The sequence below is a fragment of the Cucurbita pepo genome, chromosome LG02 (assembly GCF_002806865.2).
Source record: "Cucurbita pepo subsp. pepo cultivar mu-cu-16 chromosome LG02, ASM280686v2, whole genome shotgun sequence".
In the NCBI taxonomy this organism is placed as follows: Eukaryota; Viridiplantae; Streptophyta; class Magnoliopsida; order Cucurbitales; family Cucurbitaceae; genus Cucurbita; species Cucurbita pepo.
In genome coordinates, this window is record NC_036639.1 from 9616183 (window position 1) to 9640528 (window position 24346).

Sequence of the window (24346 nt, forward strand, 5' to 3'; positions counted from 1 at the left end):
GATTTATGCTTTTCTTTTCATTACGAAAAATGGGTCGTTCTTGGTTCCTCGATCTTCCGATAAATTTAGTAATTATTTCAACATTTAAAATGATTGCATCTTAACCGTGAGTTCCAATAATTTTGGATTGTGAGTAATCTCGGAGGTAGATTTTAGAGGGACGGGAATGAACAAACTTCAAGAACAAACNTGTTTGAAATAAAAACAGGAGTGATGACAAGATTTATGCTTTTGTTTTCATTACGATAAATGGGTCGTTCTTGGTTCCTCGACCTTCCAATAAATTTAGTGATTATTTCAAGAGACTATCTCATCATATCAGGTGTGGGGAAACAGAGATTTCTTAACCGTGTGTTCCAATAATTTTGGATTGTAAGTAATCTCGGAGGTAGATTTTAGAGGGACGGGGATGAACAAACTTCAAGTGTTCGTATTGTCGAATTGACTCATNAACAAACAACCTAGGATAAACAAACAAGGTTTGGCTTGATAACTTGATATTACAAAACAAAGATGTAGCTCAATTAAAGAACAAGAGTGGCAATTTGTTTACTAATGAGAGAAAGAAATGAAACAAAGAATGGTGCTTGTTTTTGTCTGTTTGTTCTGATGGAAGGCAAACAGGTCCATTCCATTCATATTGTTGCACCAATNCTGATGGAAGGCAAACAGGTCCATTCCATTCATATTGTTGCACAAATAGCTCTATCCAAATGAATATGATTGGTTTTGAGTTGTCCCCTCCATTAAATGCCTCATTTTCTGTACAAGTCATAGGAATGAATAAACTTAAACTACAACAGTTGGAAGTGCATTAAATTCTTTGTATTGACCCATAAGAGATTGTGAGTAATTTAGAAGAACATATTGTATGAACAAGCCATGGGTATCTTTAAGACCTTAAAGGACCATAGAAAAGAGGCCCCTTTTGGATATGGTAATGTGAAAGTAATATCATGAGGATCACAATGAAAGGAGATTGATGGGTGCATTGGTATCAAGTTTATGAAAATCTGGACCATTCTTTTTTCTTTTTTTTTTTTTTTTTTTTTTCTGTGGACTAGTTTTGCCTCTGCTTACAGGCTGGATGGAAGATCGTGGATTGGATATAGAATCTCGATCAGGCATCCTCGTTTGATAACCATCGGGTTGTTTTCATCTTTTTTGAAGAAACATTTGAATTTAGCGACACAAAATGTAATAACACAAGCCCACCGTTAACAAATATTGTTTATTTTGACCCATTATGTATCGCCAAACGCGTCAGTTAGGGAGAAGTTCCACACTCTTACAGTGGAATCTCACAATCCACCCTTCTTGGTGGCCTAGTGTTCTTGCAGGTGCACTGCCCGGTGCCTGACTCTGATGCCATTTCTTAACAAATATTGTTCGTTTTGGACCGTTACGTATTGTTGTTAGCCTCACGGTTTTAGAATGCGTTAGTTAGGAAGAGGTTCCCCACTCTTATAGTGGGATCTCACAATCCACCCTCTTTGGTGGCCCAGTGTTCTTGCTAATGCACTGCCCGGTGCCTGGTTCTGATACCATTTGTTAACAGATATTGTCCGTTTTGGCCCGTTACGTATTTTCGTCAGTCGATTTTAAAATGCATCAGTTAGGGAGAGGTTCCCTGCTCTTATAGTGGGATCTCACAATCCACCCTCCTTGGGGCCAGCGTCCTTGTTGGTACACCGCCCGGTATCTGGCTCTGATACCATTTTGTAACAGCCCAAGCCCACTGTTAACCTATATTGTCTATTTTTGGCTCGTTACATATGTCGTCAGCCTCGCGGTTTTAAAACACGTCAGTAGGGGAGAGGTTCCACACTCTTATAGCGGGATCTCATAATCCACCCTCCTTGGTAGCCCAACAACCTTGCTGGTACACCGCCCGGTGCCTGGCTCTGATACCATTTATTAACAGATATTGTCCGTTTTGGACTGTTACGTATTGTCGTCAGCTTCACGGTTTTAAAATGCGTCAGTTAGGGAGAGGTTCCCCACCACTCTTATAGTAGGATCTCACAATCCACTCTCCTCAAGGGCCAGCGTTCTCACTGGCACACCCTCCCAGTGTCTGGCTCTGATACCATTTGTAACAGCCCAAGTCCACTATTAACATATATTGTCTGTTTTAGCTTGTTATGGATCGCTATCAGCTTCACAGTTTTAAAATGCGTTAGTTAGGGAGAGGTTTTACAAGCTTACGGGGGATCTCACACAAAAACCAGCTTTTAAGGATGACTTCTTGAGTGCCCGGAATAGTTAGAGCATACCGTGAAAGGAAAGTCGTAGGATATTAAATCTTAAGGAGACGATGACGGGGGACTTCGAACTCGCCTCTCTTTGTTATTTTTGCTTAGCTGCAAGCTTGGTACAATATAAATCCAAGCCTGGATCGAGGGAAGGATCATGTTGAGGGTATGATGAAGGCAGTGGTAGGGCATATGGGTTGGAATAATCCACAATCCATCTGGTCATGTAATAAATATTAGATGAAGACAGGGGAAGGTTCAAGAATTGAAAAGGCACCTTCAGATTCATCTATTCTATCAGCATTCTTCAGTTAGGACCATATTGACTTCCAATCTCCAACATTCCTCTCTTAACACGTAATGAACTTACACGCGATAAAGTCACAACCATCTAATCTAAGGGCGTGTTTACTTTGGGTTCTACGTCATTACGATTCATTGTGTTTGATTTTCAAAGTATTTCAAGATCTATGAGTAACGTGGTTATGTCGTAAGAGATTGAGTGAAATATTTGAGTTATTAGGTGTTAAATATGAATTCCGGATCTTAGTTCAAATCCTAGGTATGTGTCCTTACACATAGCATTAGAATGGAACATCTCCAAGTAGGATATGGTTTTGGGATAAACAAGGTAGAAGTCGATGGACATGTGACACCGAGTAAATGAGAGGTACATCGAGAGTGACCCTAAGGAGATGATGGTTAAGAAATGATTTAAAGAATTGAAAGTTACTCTCTATACTAACAAAGTGCACGTTTCTTTCGATGGCTCAATCATAAGAATTCTAAAAGTTAAGCGTGCTTAGTGTCACAATCACACTTTTGTTGTAGTGGGACAAGGATTGTGCGGTACTTGTTCTAACCCAAGGAACAAGTCAGCCATGAGAAGTTCAAACGTTGTGGACAACGTCAGTGTTTGCTCGAGCCTCGAGTCACGTTTACGAGAAACGTTTTAGAAAATGTGAGCAATGAGAGATTTTTTAAAGAGGGTTTGAAAGCAAGGTTGAAAGAAAGTTTGAAAGTCGTTATATGGCTATAAGCAAAGAAAAACATCACAACTTAAATATCATATAACTCGAGTAAGAAGAATTGACAACTAGACACATCCACGTCCGCCTATAGTATATTTTGAGGCATTTTAGCCCTGACGGGTGTAGACATGATTTTGGTGAACGAGTAAAGACCTAAGATGAAAGCATGAAAAACGGGTTTGAAACGGGTATATGGCCATGGACAACACGTCCTGAACAAGCATGACCGAAACATCTGACATGCAGCTATAGACAAAACGTCTTGGACAAGCATGACCGTGACATTTAGCTTGGAGCAATTTAATATTAGATGACCTCCGAGAAATTTTTAGTAAGTAGGTGAATGAGGACAGAACGTGTTAAAAGGACTCATGTTAGTTTGTAGAGATAATCTTCACCCTTAGAAAAAATCTAAAACAAGTAAAATAAGTAACATAGTAATATCAATATCGAGAGATAAGTGTCGAATCTAGATATTCCAAATCCGGGGCATTATAGTTTCATTTGATATGATGCAATAATAAATGACACTTTCAGCCAGTATTTGATCCATGGCGAAAAATCACATTTGCAACACGGTAACGACTACAAGTTTACGAACCCTTTACGATTCACCGATTAGCATTCAAATTTCAAGTGTACATAAACAGCCCTAATGAGATTCTGAATATAACTCTAAGTATGAAGCTTAAATCTGATATGATTGAAGCAAGCCTGGGTGACTCTCTGAACAAGGAGAAAGGACAACGGCAGCCTTATCAAAATATGGGGCAGTCCTTGTGAATGTAAGAGCATGTAGAAGAAAACATGAGTGTGTTGTGCTAAAGCATGCTCCATGACAATGATTTATGACCACTGCCTTAATGAAGCCAAGCGAGAACAATGAATAGGACAGCAGAAAGAAAGAAGAACACAAGAACTCAAGATCATAGAAACAGCATACAGCACACACAACACTCAGGCTGGTAAAACAGGCATGAAAGAACGAAGGAGGTTGTAAAAGATCAGAGCTTACTTCAGGGCGAAAAGAACAGCACAAGCCTGCATTTCCTTGGATTACAAATACTCTAATGAACATATGAAACAGAACATTTAGGTTGTTCTTCAACAAGCAAAAAACCTCACCTTCTCCACATAAAGCCTTATATTGAAATAACTCAACCTTCTCCACATAGGTCTTAGCATTTCGATCAAAGCTTTTTACTTTACTCTCATGTCACATTTCAAGCTATATATATACTTATAGTACCATTTCCAGATTGTAATATAGATCGAAATTGTAATATAGATCGAAATTTATAGTATATCAGCCAACAACTGTTGTTGCGGGTTTGGCGTCCTGAAGAGATATCACGGTTTCAAAGGCGCCAACCAATGCCTTGACCTTACTCTTCCTAGTCTTTGCAAGCTTGGTTGCCGTCTCTTCAATGACATTATTAAACAGCTTTTGGATTTCTATTTTTTCGTTTGAATCCTGATGTTTAAGGACAATTCTCTCAGATTTTTGTCTACTAGAAACCAATTTACCATCAATTGTTTCCTGCCTCCTAAAGCTTTTCTTTCTTTTGAATTCCTGATCTTGCTGTCTCAAAGAACTATTCTCAGCTTCCTTCACTTCATCGCCATTTTGATTCGCCTCTTTACGCTGAATGATTCTCTTTCTTGAATCACTTTTAGGACTTTGAGTCTCGCTGAGTGACCGTACACGCTTGAATATAAGTCTCCTTGGGGTAATGGGTTCAGTTTGAAGTTCTACCATCCTCCCCTTCCTAAAATGCAGCTTTCTAGATTGGCAATCTCCATTTTCTGAATCAGTTAGAGTCTTCCTTCGGGCCTTAATCTTGTGTTCCACCTTGGACTTCTCGCTATGGACGGGTTCAGATGAGCATCTAGAAGATGATGGCGATGAAGGAGCTGATCGAGTCTCAGACCTTTGAATCATATCAAATCTCTTAGGTCTCAGACCTTTGAACCCCTTGAATACTGTTGGAGATGTAGATAAACTTTTAGAACTCGTTCCATTTCTAGTACGCCTCGTGTTCTTTTCCACCAACAAATGTGGTGTTATAATGGTCCCATCTGCCTCTTGTTCATGCTTAAAGCTGTTGTCTGTTGCAGATGAAGATTGTGAATGAGACAACTCAGTGAAATGAACACTATTTTGAGCTGGTCCCTCTGTTTCTTTCTTGGTAGATGGTTCGATCATGTATAAAGTTTTCTCCTCTACAACCTCACTGTTAGATGGATCAAGTTTAATCTTTTTAAGACGACTTTGGTTCTTCAAGCTACGCCTCCCAATGATTTTCTTGTCGACAATAGCAACTCGCTTCACACGATTTCTTGGCGTCCAAGAAACGGCATGTGGCACCAATGCCTTCCTATCTCCTACTGTGGAGATCTTTATCTCTTGGCATCTACTTGTGCTATCTGTAGAACTGCTTGAACTTCCATATCCATCTTGTTTCTTGCTTCTTCGAACTTCTTTGTTTCTATTGGTTCGTGAACTACATTGTCCTGCAGAAGACGACGCCTTTGATACCGACAAAGTAAGTTTTGTCCGACTGTATTGCACCGCCGCAGCCTCCACTTCCTTGATGGGAGGCAAACGCTTCTTTGGAGATGGATTAATGATCTCTGGGGAAGATATTACATCTTCCTTCAAGTCAGTAATATTGATGCCATCATAATCTTTGGAGAACTTTGGACTAACTGTATCATTGTTCGGTTTTGCCAACGAAACTCTAATCCGCCTCAAATCCCGAACATCACGTCCAACTGATTTACCTTTTCTCAAGACTGCACTTGCAGGATTCCTTTCAATAGGATGTTTTGTACCATATTTGCAAAAATCATGGCAGGAGCCCGTGCGCGGTGAGAGATAGCGAGGGAAAATCCTTCTGAACTTTGGGGTATTAATGTTCACAATAACTCCTACATTGCAACTTTCAGGCTCATTTACCTCCATAGTGGTAGGGATGTCAAATTTCTCATCTTGGCTACCTTCATCTGCACTTGCCTCCAAAGCAAGAGATATATCAGTGCTTCCCTCAATGATAGCATTAGGCTCATTTACCTCCATAGTGGTAGGGATATCAAAGCTCTCATGTTGCCTACCTTCGTCCCCGCTTACCTCGACAACAAGAAGTACATCGGTGTTCTCCCCCGCCATTAAACGAAAACAATTGTTGAACAGAACCCTGCACCAGATGAAAGTTTCTCAGACACAGAATATAATGATTGCTGGATTGAAGATTGAAGAATGTTTAAGCATTTTGATTTCCAACAAACGCTGATTAACAACAAGAGAGAGCTAAAAACAACCCAAAGAAACAATCCCAATCACGATCTATCATGCCTGAAGTGTTAAATGATTTTAATCTTAACTACGAGAAAGAGCAACAAAACGATGCAAAGAAACAATCACAACCATGAACAGATCGTGCCTAAAGTGTTGAATGATTTCATTTTCACAGCAAGATGAAAATGGCAAAAAAACGAATCACAGGCATGATCGTAGAATCGGTATGATGCAGCATAATTTGTTCTTGACAACAAGAGAGATCAAAGTATCGAGACAAACAAACAATCAATCAAAATCATGATCGTAACAAAGAAACCCAAAAAAAAAAAAAACATGCGCATAAAATGTTCATCTATCCGAACACGATCGAACAACTAATCGAACAACTAATCGGAGTTACCTGATGGTGAAAGCTGCGAGGAAGAAGAAGAAGAAGAAAGAAGCAAGGAAATCAAAAAGACCCGCGAAGGGTCCTTCTGATTTTCTTGCTGCAGAAAGTTAGGGGAAACAATCGGGGTTGAGAAGGAGGGAGATGAAGGTTATAAGAGGCCGCGTTTGTTGCAGCAGAACAATCTCCGTCGCCCAATTTAGAGTATATGTTATAACCAATCGGGCATACCGGGAATTGGGAAGCCAGGGCCCCAACCCATTGAAATTAAACCAAACTACCCTTCTCTTTTCAACTCCCCAATCATCTTCACAAACCGTTTCTTCCCCAACAAATGGCTTAATGGGTTTGCTAATTGCATGCCATTATTGATCAACACAGATATTATACAACGACGTGGTCTTGGTGGAGCGGGGACACTGGGACAGGACTTATCATCATGCCNTTTTTTTTTTTTAATAAATATTTGAATTAAGTTAAAATAATACGAATCCAACAATGGATCATTAAAATTGATTTGAAAACTTATGTTATATCTTTTTTTTTTCAATTTGTATTTAATAGCTTTTATTTGTAGCCGGTAGTTCAACTACATTTATTTAAATTATCTTTTTACACATAATATTGAATTTTGAAATTTTTGTATTTGAAGGCCGGTACTTATTAATCTTTTTACTTTAAGACATGTAATATTAAATTTTGAAATTAGGGTGGAATACAAAAATCTTGTGTTTGAAACCGTTATGTTTTTTTCAAACCTTGGTTTAGATTTGATGTTAAAATCGATTTATTGGATTAGTCATGATAAGCTAATACTGGAGTAAATTGTTTTGGTATCTAGGGGTGACTATAGATTTCAAGTTCGATCTAAGAGTTATTCATCTTCCTAGCTCACTCTTAGTTGAAATCAATTCGTTAAGTTAATTTTAAAGTTTACCAGGATACTAGAGGATCTCGTATGTATGTATGTATGTATGTATGTGTTTACTTTAAACGTTCAATTTCATTTGATGTGCCTGAACTTAGATAATTGTTTCAATCTTAACTTTAAACTTAAAAAAGCGGGTAATTTTTACCCAAAAAAAAATTTAAAAAAATTATTTAAAAATTCATTAAAAATAATATTAGAACTAAATTTTGTTAAAATTTGTAAGGGTTGAGAAAATTATTTTATTGTTAATTTATACACTAACCTAAATTTGTGCATTAATTAAAACTACATTTATGCCAGAATTTTACATTTATTTATTACTTTTAAATTAGACTTTTGAGCTGATTGAGTGAGCCCACTAATGATCCATTTCCTTAATGGGCCCTCCAATTGATGCAACAAAAATCTTCAAAAAGCCCAATTAGTGTTGGGATTTCAAACAAGGTAAAGGTACTGTATATAGTTTCAAACGACATGTCGACATTTTAGTCGCATGTCGTTCACTCAAGCACCTCCATAAATCAAGGCTGGGGAAAACATTATTCCATTTTCTTTTTCTGATATTTTTTATAATAAATCTTTTCATCCATTTTAATCATTTTTCTACCAACATTTTCATATTATATATATATATATATATATATATATATATGAAATAATTCATATAATATTATATTTAATTTTATGATGCATCCATTATAGTTTAATTAAGCCATGATTAACATTTAATTCATATAATTTCTATTCCTTTTTATGATTTTTATAATTTTTCTTAAAATTTTTATCAATAGAAAAAAAAAAACTATTTTTTATATGAATAATCATAAAAGTTGTAAAAGAGAATGATTGGCAAAAGAAAAAATAATATATATATGCATGGATGTTGATTTGGCTACAAGATTTTATAAAGAGATTTTCACCATTGTCTTTTAACATTATGATTCCTTTTCAAATTATTATGATTAATATAATATAATATAATATAATATGTGAACTAAGCGTAAAGAGAAGAAAATTTCATCAAATTTTTCTTTTGCTTTCACGGAATAAAATATGCTCATTCTTTTTTCCAACCCCACCCTGTCTAATAATTAATTGATTTATTAGATATAAAATTTAATTTATGTCGAGTGCTGGAATAATAATATTAATTTTTATGAATGAAATAATAAATAAAGAAATAAAATTGAATTTAGGAGAAGGTCCACGTGGAAATTAGGGATTGGTAAGAAATAGTAGTAATAATCGAAATTATAAAGAGTTGTCGTGCAAGTTAATAATTTCGAATATATACCTTTCCTTTGAATTGTGAAATTACTGTTTTGGGTAATTCATAATTCACTCCTCACCTACGTATACTATATTTCTGTTAACTAATAATTATATTAATATGTGTATAATTAGCAAAATATAATGAAAAATGTTACCCAAAATATCAAAAACATTTTGCTAATTAAATATATATATGGATTCACATCTACGTTTAGAATCTTCCCTTTTTCTCCTTTTTAATTTCAATTTCATCACCAACTTTTATATATATATATATATATTTACACGACAAGTTTATTTGCCATGAACACAAATTTGTATGCTGATGATCAAAGGTGTTTGTGGGTTGGATTGAAAAATTCCTATAATTAAACAACTGAAAAAATAAATGCATTTTGTCGACAAATGCAGTAATTATGATCACTCTTGTAAGAGTTCAGATCTACTGCTAGTAGATATTGTCCTCTTTGGGTTTTTCGGTTCAGACTTCTCCTCAAGACTTTAAAACTCGTCTACTTCCTTATAAATGGTGTTTTGTTCTCCTCCCCAACTAATGTGGGACATCACACTGTTATTAAGATGTGATTGTATCCATCATTTACACGCATGTTGGAAACAATATAACATTAATATATGTAGTAGGTGTGCTAATAATATTTTTATCATAGTCATGGACCACGCTAAACATTTTAATGGATGAATTATTTTATTTTTATAAAGGAATGACCACTTTATATATTATTTATTTTTGCATTTGTGTTGTTGTAATAATGTGGAAGCAAAGTTAGGAAATAGGAATAGGAAAATTAAAGGGAAAGTAATAAAATAAAATAAAAATTGAATAATTTATTTATTTATTTATTTATTTATTGGAAATTGTGAAGGATATGAAATGAAGTAAATAGTGTGTTGCATTGTGCTTTAAGAAGTGGCATTCTCACCCCCCACACTGGAGATGGGCCCTACACTATTTTTTTTTTAAATAATAAATTTAAATTATTTCATTTTTTTAAAATTATATTACTTTCTTTACTATTTTTTTTATTTTTTAAAAATATTAGAATTCCAAAACCACTCTGATTTTTTTATTTATTTAAAAATTGTGTTTAATTTCTTATCCTTTCTTAAATTTATATATTTTTAATAAAATATGTAAAAATTACTTTTTTAAAACTCAATTTCTTAAATATCAAAAATCAGAAACTATATTATTATACAACGTAATCTACGTAAACTTTTGATTTTATGTTTAATTAAGTCATTAAAATTTTAATTTTGTATGATTTATTGTCATTTTTTAAGTTCGGTAACTTATAAAATTAATTCAAACTTTAGTGGTTGTATTAAATATAAAGTTTCGTTTTTTTTTTCTTTAATAAGATTTTGATTTTTAAATTTGTAAAATAAATTAAGAACTTATCTTTGTTTAAGAATTTTATGTTAATTTAAGTTAAAATTTATAATTTAACTTTTATTATAAAGAAAAATAAATAACAAAATTAATCAGATTAATTAAATTACGGACTTTTAAAATAATAATTAACATCATGAGAAAATTAAAAAGGATGATTTGGTCGGTAAAAAACCAAAATGATGGCGATGATGGCATTGGATACGTTGTTTATTATTGGCAACAGCGGTTGTGTGTCACAGTTGTGAGTTTATATGCTTAATTTTATCCATGTATGTTCATTCCAGGTTGTTCGTAAAAATAAATGAAAATTTTCACAAAAATAAAAATTATGATAGAGATAGAGACCGAAACAGAAAATGCTTTCCGTCCTCGACCTAAGTGTAGGTAGCTAAGACCAAATTAAACTAGTTCATCATTGTTCAAGGGTCACGTGTGTCTCCTTCCCAGCAAACCATCTCCATTTCTATCCATTATTGCCTTTTCTTTTGCTTAAATTCTTCCCCAATTTTTTTTTTTTTTTTTTTAAATAAGGTAGTCCCGATCCTTTCAAATATATAACCAACGATCCCATGCGTAACTTCATATAAAACCAATGAAACATTCTCGGGAGTGACTCGCTCCTATTCTAGTCTAGATTGTCTATCGATGAAAATTTATAGATTGTACTAGCAGATATTGTTTTCTTTAGACATTTCCTCAAAGTCTTTTGAACGTGTCGATCAGGGAGGGTTTTTACACCCTTATAAAAAAAATGTTTCATTCTCTTCTTCAATCGACGTAAGATCTCACAACCAACCTATTTGATAAGTGGATCTTCTTGCACGTTTAGTAATGTTTTAATTAATTGAATTGGTACGAAAACGACCCAATCTTCCTTCTTTTTACTTTTCAATCTCCAAACTTCAACTATAAAACCTAAACATCTCTCCCACCCTCCACACCCCAACAATCATAAACCCCAAAACACCCAAAAGAAAAAAGAAGTCTCCATTGCAGAGGCAGCCATGGTGTCTGAAAAGCTTCACCAATGGAAGGAGAGGAAGGTTTGTGTAATAGGAGCAGGCCCTTCAGGGCTAGTGGCAGCCAGAGAGCTAAGGAAAGAAGGCCACAAAGTTGTTGTCTTTGAGCAAAACCATGACATTGGTGGCCAATGGCTCTACGACCCACATGTCCAAAACGAACATCCTTTAGGAAAATCATCCAATTTCCTTAATGTTCATAGCAGTGTTTATGCCTCTTTAAGGATCGCTTCACCCAGAGAAATCATGGGGTTTTCTGATTTTCCATTTCTTGTCAAGAAAGGGCGTGACACTAGAAGATATCCTGGCCATAAAGAGCTGTTCTTGTATTTGAAGGACTTCTGTGATTGGTTTGGATTGAGAGAGCTCATAAGATTCAATACCAGAGTTGAATATGTGGGAATGTTGGATTATTCTGATGATGTTCATGTTCATGTTCATAATCATCATGATCATGTTGGAAAAGAGATTAAATGGGTTGTCAGAAGCAGAGATAAAACAGGGGATGATTATGATAAGATCTTAGTTGAACAAGTTTTTGATGCTGTTGTTCTTGCTAATGGACATTATTCTCATCCAAGATTACCCAACATTAAAGGCATGGACAAATGGAAAAGAAAGCAAATTCATAGCCATGTTTATCGCGTTCCCGAGCCGTTTCGTGACGAGGTAAATCGAACTACGAGTATCATTAAGTCTCGTTTGATAACGATTTCGTAAGAAATGACTGTGTTTTTATGTGTTTGTAGGTAGTAGTGGTGGTGGGAAGCTCTCAAAGTGGGCAGGACATATCGCTAGAGCTAGTGGAAGTGGCAAAAGAAACTCATATAAGCACAAGATCAATGGATACCATCACTGAGGGTTTATCCAAAGTCATCAAAAAACATCAAAACTTGCATCTTCAACCACAGGTTCGTCTTGATTTTGGTTTGATTGATCTTAAAAGTTCGGTTTTGCCACTCATATTTATGTTTTTTTGAGCTTGCTTGCAGATTGAATCTCTCGAAGATGATGGTCGGGTGCTGTTCGTTGATGGGTCCTCCATCGTTGCTGATACCATTCTTTATTGCACTGGGTACTATACATATCATTCTTTTCGATATTATAAGTTTAGTCCATTAACTTTCAAGTTTGTGTCTAGTATGTCCGTAGAAACCATTTTTTAACATATTTTTGGGTCGGTTTGTAGGTATTCATACTCATTTCCGTTTCTTGACACCAAAGGAATAGTTGTTGTGGATGATGATCGAGTGGGTCCGTTGTACGAGCATACCTTTCCCCCATCCTTGGCTCCCTCACTTTCGTTTATTGGCATTCCAAGAAAGGTATAGCTTTCATACCTAATTAATCAAAATCGTGTGTAAATATTCCGACATCGTTATATTTTTTTTACGAACAATTATGATGTTTGGTAAGCTAAAAAAATGGGATATTTAGACGTAGGAATGAACTTTTTAAAAGGGCAAAAAATTGGGTGTGAAGTAATATGATTGTTGTTGTGCTGCAGCTCATTGGCTTCCCTTTCTTTGAATCACAAGCAATATGGATAGCTCAACTACTGTCTGGGAAAAGGACATTGCCATCATGGGATGATATGATGCAATCCATCAAAGAGTTTTATCACTCAAGGGATGTTGCTGGCATTCCTAAACATAATACCCATGATTTAGCTGATTTCGAGGTACCACGTTTTTGTTAGATATCGATTGATCGAACGAACTATATCTAGTTTAAATCTTTGACCAAAAAGGCTCTTTATGTTGTAGTATTGTGATAAGTACGGCGATAACGTTGGATATCCGCATTTGGAGGAATGGAGGAAGAAACTGTGCTTATCGTCTCTTATAAATTACTTTACCGACCTCGAAACGTTCCGTGATTCGTGGGACGACGATGAGGATCTTCAAGTGGCGTTTCAAAGTTCTCATTTCGCTCAAGTTTGTCCTCAATAAACAGAAACTATTTATCATGTAAGAGCTTCAAGAATCAATTCTACTTTCATTTTTGTTGTTCAAATTGTAGTATCCAAATTAAAGACTCAGATCAGTTTCCATAGTGTATGAGATCACTTCATTTATTAAAAGTATGACTATACTTGTCCTACAACGATCTTTCGATTACAAGCTCGATATCTCTGTCCCCGACGACGACGAGTAATATTTCCCCAAAGTAGAACCTTGCTACTGTTTACTTGATCCATGATTGACCCTAAGACAGTTTCTGTAAGTTTTGAAGATGAGTTACATAACCGTCTCTTCCCTCGAGTCCATGTCGTTCTACCTCGAGTCCATGTCGTTCTACCTCGAGAATTTGCAACTTCTATCAGACCTCCTATTGCTTGAATGTCTTCTTTAACCTCGTACCTCGACAAAGTTGCAAGACTTGGAAGAATTTCTGTCTGAAAATTCTTGCACGGACTCCGCCTCACACGGCTCTTCCCGAGTTGACATGAAGACGAAGAAACATGTTTTACCGCTGCCTCGTCGTGGTTACTTACTATCAAAGAACACTCTTCCACTTTTGTTTCTTTCAACTTCAATGTCATGATCTCAAAGTCATCCATGGAATTTGGTGAAAGCTCCGTTGAGTCATTAGCATCCTTATTGTTCAAGGCTATTTCAGCAAACCAGGATAAAGATTCACATGAAGCTGGAACATACTGACAGCTGATGTTTTTCTGACAATTTTGAGCCGCCGATGATGAAATAGACATCAAACGTTCTGCTGCAATCGCGACGAGATCCTCCAATGGTTCGCCATCATCTCGAATGGAGTTTAGAAAATTTGATCCAACTTGGTCATCAAACTCTCCTGTAATTGAATGTTTCATTTCAGTGGAGCAACAAGGTGTTGCTAAACATTCTTCATTTATGCACACATTGAGGTCGATTCGACCTTTGATCCAATTTGCAGAAGCCTCGAATGAGCGACGAGATTCTCCTTTTACGCTCTCGGACTTGGTGCCATTACTGAAGCTTATCTCAAGAGAGCTGCTTACACTATCAGACCCAATTCTAGATATCAAGTTCTTAACGCTAGAGCGATCGTCTTCAGCAAGCATAGCATTTTCTATCAACATTTTGGAACTCTCAGCATCCAAAATATGGTGTTCTTTAGGATCTTGTGCAGATTTTGTCAAAGATGTAGTGGATGATGACAGACTTGAACTTGCAATATCTTTGTCTTGCTCTGAGTAAACAAGAAAGTTTGAATTGGCTTTGCCATAGAGCTCATGGAAAAGGATCTCCCTGTGGCCAGTAGCCTCGTTTAAACCGACGTATCCAAAACTCGATTCTTCCTCAAAGTTCAGAGGATCGTTTAAATCAACCGAGACCTTAGTTTTCTCTAATAATGAGGCATTCAAATCATACTTGGCAAGAAAAGGTGTTCTATCACTAATATGAACAATCTCAGGTATTCTCTTCAGATCACAGCTCGATATTTCAGGCCTTTCGGTCAATTCATCTTTTACGTTCGAGTGTTTGCTGTCAGTTGGAAGTTCAAGATCAAACATCACTTTTCCCAAAATCTTTCTCTTAGATTCCGAAACGTAAGTATTCGTTGAACAACTTCCATTCAGAACGGAGTCCGAATCTGTTTGAAAGTTCTTCCCTAGACATGAAAGTAACGACGTCTTTTTTTCACCGAAAATAGATGATTGATTATACACAGGGAAGTTACGTGCATCTTGAGCACACAACGCAGAGACCCGAGCTGTCGTAACGCGAACATCATGCTTACATGATTCCCTCTTCATCTCGGCTATAAACTCCCTCTGTCGTCTATAAAGGCGATGAAGTTCGAAAAGCTGGACAGTTGATTCATATTTCAGATGATTTTCTAAGCTTAAAACTACGAATATTAAACGTATCGGATTTTTAACAAAGCAAACCATTGCAAAGATATTGTAACACATAGTTCCATAATGATTCAGAGCCAAAAAAACATATATATATGCATACCAAGGACATACCTGATCCCTAAAAACCAATTCTTGCTTAATCATTATCTGCTTCAGCGCTTCTCGGCCACAATCGACATACAGACCCGCTGACAACGGTGATAAGAAACCATTGGAGCTATGTCGACCGTTCACCATTTTATCCTCACTGATTTGTGGTCATACACAGCTACCAACAACTCCTTTACGATCCCGACTGAAATAAGAGTTCGGATAGTTGCTCGAACCCTGCATATTTGCTCCAATACCAAGAAGTTCCATAAATAACTACAAAGGCTTCACTGGAGTTCTGGAAAGAAAAGCAGCCAAAAATTGATTGGTAACTGGTAGAAACATGCTAAAACTTAGCATATGTTTACAGTATTAGTAGGTTTCTTACATTATATCTTTGAGTTTTGATTAACCCAAGCTAAAGATTTCTAAATTGCAACCATTTATCAGTGAACCCATGTGGAATAAGGATTGAATTCTACTCTTAATCAGTGAAGCTACCTCAGGCAGAGTTTCTTGCCAAAAGCTAAACCCAATCTACACAAAATTTCACATTGAGGCGACACCGTTCAGTTCATCTATGAGTATAATACTCATCTATGAGTTTAAATAATACTCATCTATGAGTTTAATACTCATCTTGAGTGTTCAAACTTTAAGAGCCTGAATATCAAACACAAGAAACCAGATAAAAAAAAACTCCACCCAGAACATCTTGCAGTTAACAGAAAAGAACATGAGTTGAATGTATGAAGTTGCTAGGAAATTTGATGAGAAATGAGAAGAAAGGTGAACCATGTCCAGCACAAACAAAATTAACAACTCAGAAAACAAAATCAAGGCATTGGGACAATCGAGAAGCCAAACAACATGATTCAGAAGCGAAGAGACAAAGATATCGCAATCATTCATAATTCCACAACAAAAATTGAATCGACAGAACCCACAAAAATTAAGGAATACCCACATCTCATAAAGAAAATTGAATGAAGAAGGGAAGAACAGAACAAACCCAAGTGAAAAAACGAAGTGGAATGAATCATCGGGGTTCGCAGGAAGGAAGGGGAAGTAAAAAGAAGAAATGAGGGGAAAGTGGAGGTGGGGATTGAAAGGAATGAATCAGAGGCGGAAAGCGGATAAAATCAGGAATTTATAGAAGAAATTGAAATGAGAAGAACAAAACTTCCATTGCAAGGGACACATTTATCTTCTCCTCTCCCAATCTTTCCTTCTCTAATTTATGTTCCACTTTTTTCGATTTTTTTCATTACTCCAAATATCTTAAAATACTTATTTATACAAAATTAATTAATTAATTAAAAAAAAGTATGATTTTATTTTATGAAATATTCATATTCCCATGATCAAAATAGGGCTTTGTGTCCATAAATAGAATAAGATAAAAGATATGGAATTCAATTAAAAAAATTATTAATTTAGGGTGTTGGATGATGAAAGTCCCACGTCGGCTAATTTAGGGAAGGATCATGGGTTTATAAGTGAGGAATACTAATTTCATGGGACAATATCATACCATTGTGGAGAATCGTGTTCGTCTAACATAGGGAACAAAATTCAATATTATTTTGCACCATGGCACTCTGACCTAAATATGCAAAGGATACCTATTTCTAACGATCGAAAAGCATAGGTTTTATCCATCTGATTTTCACAAAAATTAATAATTTTTTAATAAAACTAAGTTCAACACAAAAAAATTTATATGTTTTTTTTAGGTTGAAATTTTGTCTCGTAAATCCCTCAACTTCAAAATATTCGGAAGTTGATGGACTAAATTTTTAATTGTGAAAGTTCAGAGACCAAAGCAATAGAAATCTATAAATTAATGGACTAAACTTATAGTAAAAATTGATATTATTTCGTAGAACACTCCCAAATAACCCTGATGCTACTTATACAAAAATCTAAGTCATCGTTATTTTTCTTCCATGAGCTAGTTTAAAAGTTGGAAAAGTTAAACTTTTGATTTTTTCGTCGAACATATTTGTCTAATCAGTTGAATTATATTCAAGATAGTCATTATTTGTAACATTCGACAGAAAAATAAAAACAAAAATCACTCTTTAAATTTTAGACGAGAACATAAAATTAAGAAGTAGATATATTAGATATCCATACGAGCGTAGATGAGACAAGAAGTGTAAGACGTAGATAAAATGAGGCATAATATGAGAGATGGGTAATGTTGAAGTTTAGTTTAGGGTTGAATTTGTTGTTGGTGAGGAGTGAGAGGGTACTTAGTGGCATTCTTAAGGATCTTGGAAAGGGCAGCACGGCCAAGATCAACCCCACACACATCCGCAAGACGAACCAAGTAGAGTAGCACGTCCGAGAGCTCCTCCCCCAACCGCTCCTTGTCGGCGGCGGACCAGTTGGGAAGCCCCCTCGCCACCTCTCCCTTCCATTGGAATATCTCTGACACCTCCCCCACTTCTCCCACCTTTTTTACCATAATAACCACACCAACAACTCAATAACCAATTACGATACCAAAAAGAGTAGGTTTGGAATGACTTACTAATGCTAGGAGGAGGTTTCTCGGACTGTGATACATATCCCAACCTCTAACTCGAGCGAATTCCGCTACCCTCTCGCTAAGTTCTCTAAGAGGAACGTCTTTGTTCGTCTTCTCCATTTGCTTTTCCATCTCTTGCCCTCGTTCGCTTCCTCAATTTAAAGACCAAACCACGAGGAAAATGGGTTATTGATGTGATTGATGATAGTTTTTNGTTTTTTTTTTTTTTTTTTTTTCTTCGTGTTTGAGGTTTATGGGTATCTGATAGTCTTGAATCAAATTAGGGTTTGAGAGTGTTCTTGATAATAAGAGTTGAGAACGATTTAAAATAATTGAAATTACTGTCTGTTGTACTCTCTTCTTAACGCAATCATAAAAACTTTAGAGTTAAATGTGCTTTACTTGAAACAATTATATGTCCGGTGACTTCTTAAGATTTTTTTTTTAAAAAAAAAACAATTGAGTGAGAACACAACATGCTAAAAGAACCGGTGAAGTTAGGTTTTTGAAATTTTGGTGGTCGGAGAGGACGAAATGCTAAAAAAAAGATAGTTGAGGATTGTCATGTCGAGCTTCATATTAAGGTTACAACAAGGACATGTCTAAGGCCCCAACGGCCATATAATTATTTAAATAACAAGGACAATAATTCATTTAAATAATTATCTTACGTCATTTTTTTTTTCTTCCAACATTTTAATACATTTTCTATAATGATATTTTAATTCCGATAATATTTATTGCGAATAAAAAATAATTTGAATTTAAGAAGAGGGAATTGGGTTGGATTATGATTTGAATTAAATTAAATTGGGTTATGAAGTTTATTCCGATTATATTTCCAAACAACATAACAAGCCTAATGAAAGGCCAAACTCGTGGTGCATTTGGCGTCGACAAGCGAGGTGAGCTTCAAGGACTCGGAAAGAAATTGAGTTCGATTTGAAGGAATGAAGACCAAAATTGTGGTGTGGATCAAAGTCACCGCCGTCGCCGTTGAGAGTTACAAGGCGGAGAAGGTTTGGTTGGTCGCCGGAATCAAGAAATCGTGACCGAATTCGCCTTCACCTTTCTCTTTGCCAATCATTTTTGGGCTTACAACTGTGGACCATAAACAAATGGGCCTTATGATTAATGATTATGTGTTCTATCGACAAAGTTGTTTGGTGTTATGGTCATGCTTGTCCAAAACATGTTGATTGTGGCCACGTGATGGATGTGAGAGTGTACAATCCTTCACCAAAATCATGCCATGTACTCCAAGGGAATATGACTATTTGTCACTTCTTCCTATTCGGGTTATATGTTATCAAAATTATTGTTTTTGCCTAATCTCTTTTAACTTATAACATTGCTTTCTTTCAAATTGTTTTCGGCGTATTTCCTCGGGCTCGTATTTCCTTGAGATTCGAGCATACACCGACATTATCAGCAAAATTATGAATATTATGGAGATGTTTTCGAGTTGATTGAGTCGATCAAATAAAAAAAATGTCAACCCAAGAATTGATTTTTTTATTTTCATGAATTCAACCCCACCCCAAATTAATTAAAAAAAAAAAAAAAAAAAAAAAAAAACTTTCGAGTTNAAAAAAAAAAAAAAAAAAAAAAAAAAAAAAAAAAAAAAAAAAAAAAAACTTTCGAGTTTGTCAAATTCTTCAACCATTTCAATACATTTAGTCTAATATGTCCCTCAACTTTTGATTTAAATGTGTGAACTTCTGTTAGGCTAATATGTCTCTAAACTTATGATTTAAATGTGTGAACTTCTGTGGAATAACAAATAAAATGACGTTCGACACTCTTCCATTTGTAGACACGAGGAATTACAAAGGAAAGAACCAAACATGCAAACCATGAAGACTAATATTTTAGAATGATTAATATTTTAATTAATTAAATTATTATGATTAATACTAAAATAACACGTAAATAGTATTAAATAATACTTTTTTATTTATTTTGCATGACAATGGATTAAGTAGAACTACCTTTTGAAAACAATGAAAATGATATAATTAATTAAAGAAATGTGATTAATAGTGACAGGTCATTTTTATAAGCCTAGAAATGAGGAGTCTTGACCAATGAATTAATTAAATTAATAAAACTCTAATTTATGTGATTAATAAAGTAGTTGGAAAGTGAGTAGACTGGCCCAACCGCGTATGACTTGTGTCTTATTTATAATATTAAACAAATCATGGATCTCCCAAATAAATTAATTCAATACCTACCTTACCATCTTTCTTATAAACTATAAACAAAGTTCTAAATTATATTCTTCATTCATGTGACTCCATATGTTAATAAAGCTGATTCATACCCAAATTTGTTATATTCAATTAATGCTCCATTTGTATCATCCCGGTACCAAAATACGAGTAATTAATACCTGTTTTATGCTAAAATCATGTCTATACATGTCATAGACATTGTTAGTTCTCTCTAACCCTTACACATTGTAGTTTAAGTGAGCTACTTCATGACACATAACTAAGATGACATGACCCTTTGAGAGATTGATTATATTATTCGACTAATTGAGTTCTCTATCAACACAAGCTTAAGCCAACCTTTAATTAGACTGATCTCTTCTAGCAAATTGAATATAAGAACTCTCGTAAACGCTTTGGATATGTAAACCCTTAATTCACAAATGTTAAAACCCTAAATCAATTTGATTTGATTGCAGCTCGAGGGGAATTTGATCTAACAATCTTATCGAAAACCCTTGACTTTCCATAACACATTTCAAGAGTTGAAACTTTCATAATTTATGTCTATGATTAGTCATTAGGTAAATGTATGATATACTGTTCTAAAATAAATATTTGACCATCCAAAATTTGGAGTCATCTAAAATAAATTAAACTCGATCCTTTTATACTTAATTTGAATAACATTATTTTTACATATTCCTTAAAGTTCATATTACACGATTCGTGATTGGGATATCTTGATTCAAACCATCGAAGTTCATATTACATATTCCTTGAAGTTTATATCCACCTCATTTAACCCTGTGCTAACCCTTCTAACCAACTTGAAGGAGGGATCAACCGAAATAGGTCTAGTTCAACTTGTTTAGGTGACCCTTCTAAGCTTAACCTTATAACTCATTTGATCGCACGATAGCTTATGATAATTTTACATTATTTTGACCTAAAACTCAGGTAAATTTGTCATAAGTCACTAAGAGGTCAGACATTCAAATCTCTCATTTACGCACATTAATTCAACTAACGAAAATGACATAACTAAAAAGGATTAAAAGATGAGAGACGAAATGGGAAGTAAGGATAAGTGGAATTGATTGATTGATGGGGAAGAGAGTGAAGTGGAAGCATCATAGGTTTGAAGAACAGACATCACATGCAGACTTCATAAACCCTAAAACCCTAAAAGGGAAACATCAATCAAACCCACACCCATCTTTCTTATTCTAAATATTTCATTTTCATATCTAAAAAAAAACTTATGCCTATCATTATCATTCATATGAACCTCTTTTCTTCTTCTTTTGGGGCATTCATCACAATGTTGGGAACCCAATTATTACCACCAAAACCCATGTGGGTAATTTTGGGTTAAATCATGATTACATTATTTCTTTTTAAAAGGGAAGGTCAACCATATCAAAATGTGATTAATGTAAACCAAATTCATGAACATTAATGGATTAATTAGTAATCAAACCTTATTATTTGACTTAAAGTCAATGTACCCCATGCATGCCATGTGAAATAATGAATCTAGGGTTGGTTGTACCAACTATAACATTTTTTTTTTTGGGTTAATTTAATCTCTATTTAATAACGAGAATTTAATGTATCAAAAGACAAAAAAATTATAATCTATACTTTTATATACCGACGTCGATATTAGTCTTCATCTTCTGCAACATGACCATGTTACTTATTTATGAATGAAAACTAATTCAAATAATTAACTCGAAAATGTTTTTTTTTCTTTTTTGAAATATTATTCAATTTAAATTTTAAGTCTTAGGGACAATTTGGAGTTGGAAAAAGAATGTAATAAAATAAAATAAATTAATGAAAATAGTATAATGTTGAATTTTCAAATTTTGACTAATATATAATCTTTCTAGACCAATATTTAATGCAACTGGTTACACTTGGTATTTTCATAAATAAAAAAAATAAAAAAATAATAGACTAATTTAATTTGGAAAATAAAAGAAAGTTGATTTGTTTTGTAATTAGGCATAAAATAGTGATTTAGGTATGGTTTTTATAATTATGAAATGTTATTATTGTGGAAATTGAAAGCAGATTGAGCATATGATATAAAATAAATGAATAAATAAAAACTATAATATATACTTTTCCATGTTGGGAATGATATGGAAATAAAAGTAAGGACCCAAATTAAAGAATAAATCAACCATTAATTTTATTGCACAAAAGCAGAGGCATGCATGCCAATAGTGTGGGGCCCAATAAAGTCAATCCTGTGGGCCCACCGCCTCATCTCAAAAGTACCAAACAAAAACAATTAAATAAAGTGAATTATAATTGTTTTTTTACTTTTGTTTTTCTTTTTTCCTTTTTGAAAAAATTACAAAAAATAAAAATAATAAAAATAAAAATCACTCGATTAAACAAATTATTTATGAGTAATTAAGTGATTATAAGTGTAAATTTTTTTAGATTAAAATAATTATTACATTATTGAGAAACTATATGTTAAATCTGGTCCGAACAAAATTTATAAATAAATGGGTGATTTATGAATTTTCTATTTCTATGAGTTTAATTATAACAATTTTGTACGTGTAAAAGACTCATAACAACGTGGTTAAGAGTGATTTTTAGTATTTTTTTCAATTCTTTTGTTATCAATCAAAATTAACTTTATTCTTTCCGGTACTCCATGGTTTATTCTTCACGTTGATTTGAAAGCTTGTTTTTACCTAATAAAAATATGATTTAAAATTATAAAAATTATAAAAATTAGAATTTACTCGCGAGGCTAATAAAGCTCGTGTTATATATATATATATATATATATAGTTTTCTAACGATATGAAATTTTATCAAAAAAAATTATAGTATAATTAAATTTTATAATAAAACAATAAAAAAAAAAAATAGGAGTTGAAGAATAATAAATAAATAAGAATATAGAGTTAAAATTGGACGTAGATGACGTCAATTTGACGTTATTACCAAAGAGTAAATCAGTAATTGTTGATTATAAATTTTAAACAAGTACTAATTATTATTTATGGGATCTTGATCTAATAATTTGAAGTGAGTTTCGAGACTAATTGGGATTTGGGATCCCATTCATTCAACACAAATTAATTGCCATTTATTCAAAATAACAATATATATATATATATATTATAAGCTGGAGTCTAAATTAATCTAAAATTATATTAGGAGAAAATTAGCTTTACTTTAAGTAAAGTGACAAAATTAGTACTTTATAATATTATAATTTTTTTTAAAAAAATTGTGTCTAATAAATAAAATAGATTCAAACTTTTGAATTTTTTTTATTTATTTAATACGTTTATATCGATCTTGACTTAAAAAATGATCATCTTATTATTGATAATATTAAAATTTATTTGATACGATTTTAATGTTTAAAAATACACTTAATTTTTTTAAAAAACTTAAAAAAGACCTTTAAATTTTATAAAAACTTAAAAAATAGGTTAAAATTTTTAAAATAAATTTATGATTAGTATCATATTTAAAAAATACTTATAAACTTTCGAAATTAACATTAAAAAAATTTAGAATAATCTTTAGAGTGTGTATAAACGATTTTTGTCCATATATCGACCATAAGAATTTGTTTAATTTTTTATTATTTAAAAATAAGAGATGTTAATGCTAATTTTAAAATTTTATGTTCCATTAAAAGTTTTAAATTTTAAAATATTGTTGAAACTTTAAAGATGGAAACAAATAAATAATGGTTTAATCTAAACCTAATTATTATTGAAACTTATTTTATTAATTTAATTTAAAAAAAATAAATATTAATAATTTAATCAATTTTTACTTTTAAAAATCTCTATTTTGAAAGAAAAAAAAAAAGAAAAAGAAAAGAGGGAGACAAACAACGAATTTTCGGGGGGCATAAATGGAAAAATTAGAGATTGAAAATCTCAAAGCCGAGTGAGAGAGAGAGAGAGAGAGAAAGGGGGGAAAATATTTTAATTTTTTATTATTTTTAATAAAAAAGACAGGTACTTAGTCAACAA

At 33.7% G+C, this 24346-nt stretch overlaps 3 protein-coding genes and 1 pseudogene across 7 annotated transcripts; 1 reads left to right on the forward strand and 3 right to left on the reverse strand.

The window, feature by feature from the left end:
- Positions 1 to 4280: 4280 nt before the first annotated feature.
- On the reverse strand, positions 4281 to 7310 carry LOC111789172. The gene is made up of 2 exons (XM_023669835.1): positions 6988 to 7310; positions 4281 to 6483 (listed from the first exon to the last, which is right to left on the reverse strand). Exon 2 carries the CDS (start codon positions 6453 to 6455, stop codon positions 4593 to 4595), a length of 1863 nt encoding a protein of 620 aa, XP_023525603.1. The 5' UTR covers positions 6456 to 6483; positions 6988 to 7310; the 3' UTR covers positions 4281 to 4592.
- A 4227-nt stretch (positions 7311 to 11537) lies between these two features.
- Positions 11538 to 13714, forward strand: LOC111789241 (flavin-containing monooxygenase FMO GS-OX-like 9). The gene is made up of 6 exons (XM_023669953.1): positions 11538 to 12280; positions 12361 to 12522; positions 12604 to 12686; positions 12801 to 12936; positions 13119 to 13292; positions 13378 to 13714. The coding sequence occupies exons 1-6, from the start codon at positions 11597 to 11599 to the stop codon at positions 13561 to 13563; spliced, it is 1425 nt and encodes a 474-aa protein (XP_023525721.1). The 5' UTR covers positions 11538 to 11596; the 3' UTR covers positions 13564 to 13714.
- Positions 13598 to 16812, reverse strand: LOC111789240. 5 transcript variants are annotated; one of them, XM_023669950.1, is made up of 3 exons: positions 16576 to 16812; positions 15585 to 15800; positions 13598 to 15419 (listed from the first exon to the last, which is right to left on the reverse strand). In XM_023669950.1, the coding sequence occupies exons 2-3, from the start codon at positions 15708 to 15710 to the stop codon at positions 13701 to 13703; spliced, it is 1845 nt and encodes a 614-aa protein (XP_023525718.1). In that variant the 5' UTR covers positions 15711 to 15800; positions 16576 to 16812; the 3' UTR covers positions 13598 to 13700. The 5 variants fall into 5 exon arrangements, with proteins under 5 accessions (XP_023525718.1, XP_023525715.1, XP_023525717.1 ...); XM_023669947.1 differs by having other exon boundaries at positions 15585 to 15861; XM_023669949.1 differs by having other exon boundaries at positions 15585 to 15861; positions 16531 to 16812.
- Positions 16813 to 17738: 926 nt separating this feature from the next.
- Positions 17739 to 18231, reverse strand: LOC111788435 (annotated as a pseudogene).
- Between the last annotated feature and the right edge of the window lie 6115 nt (positions 18232 to 24346).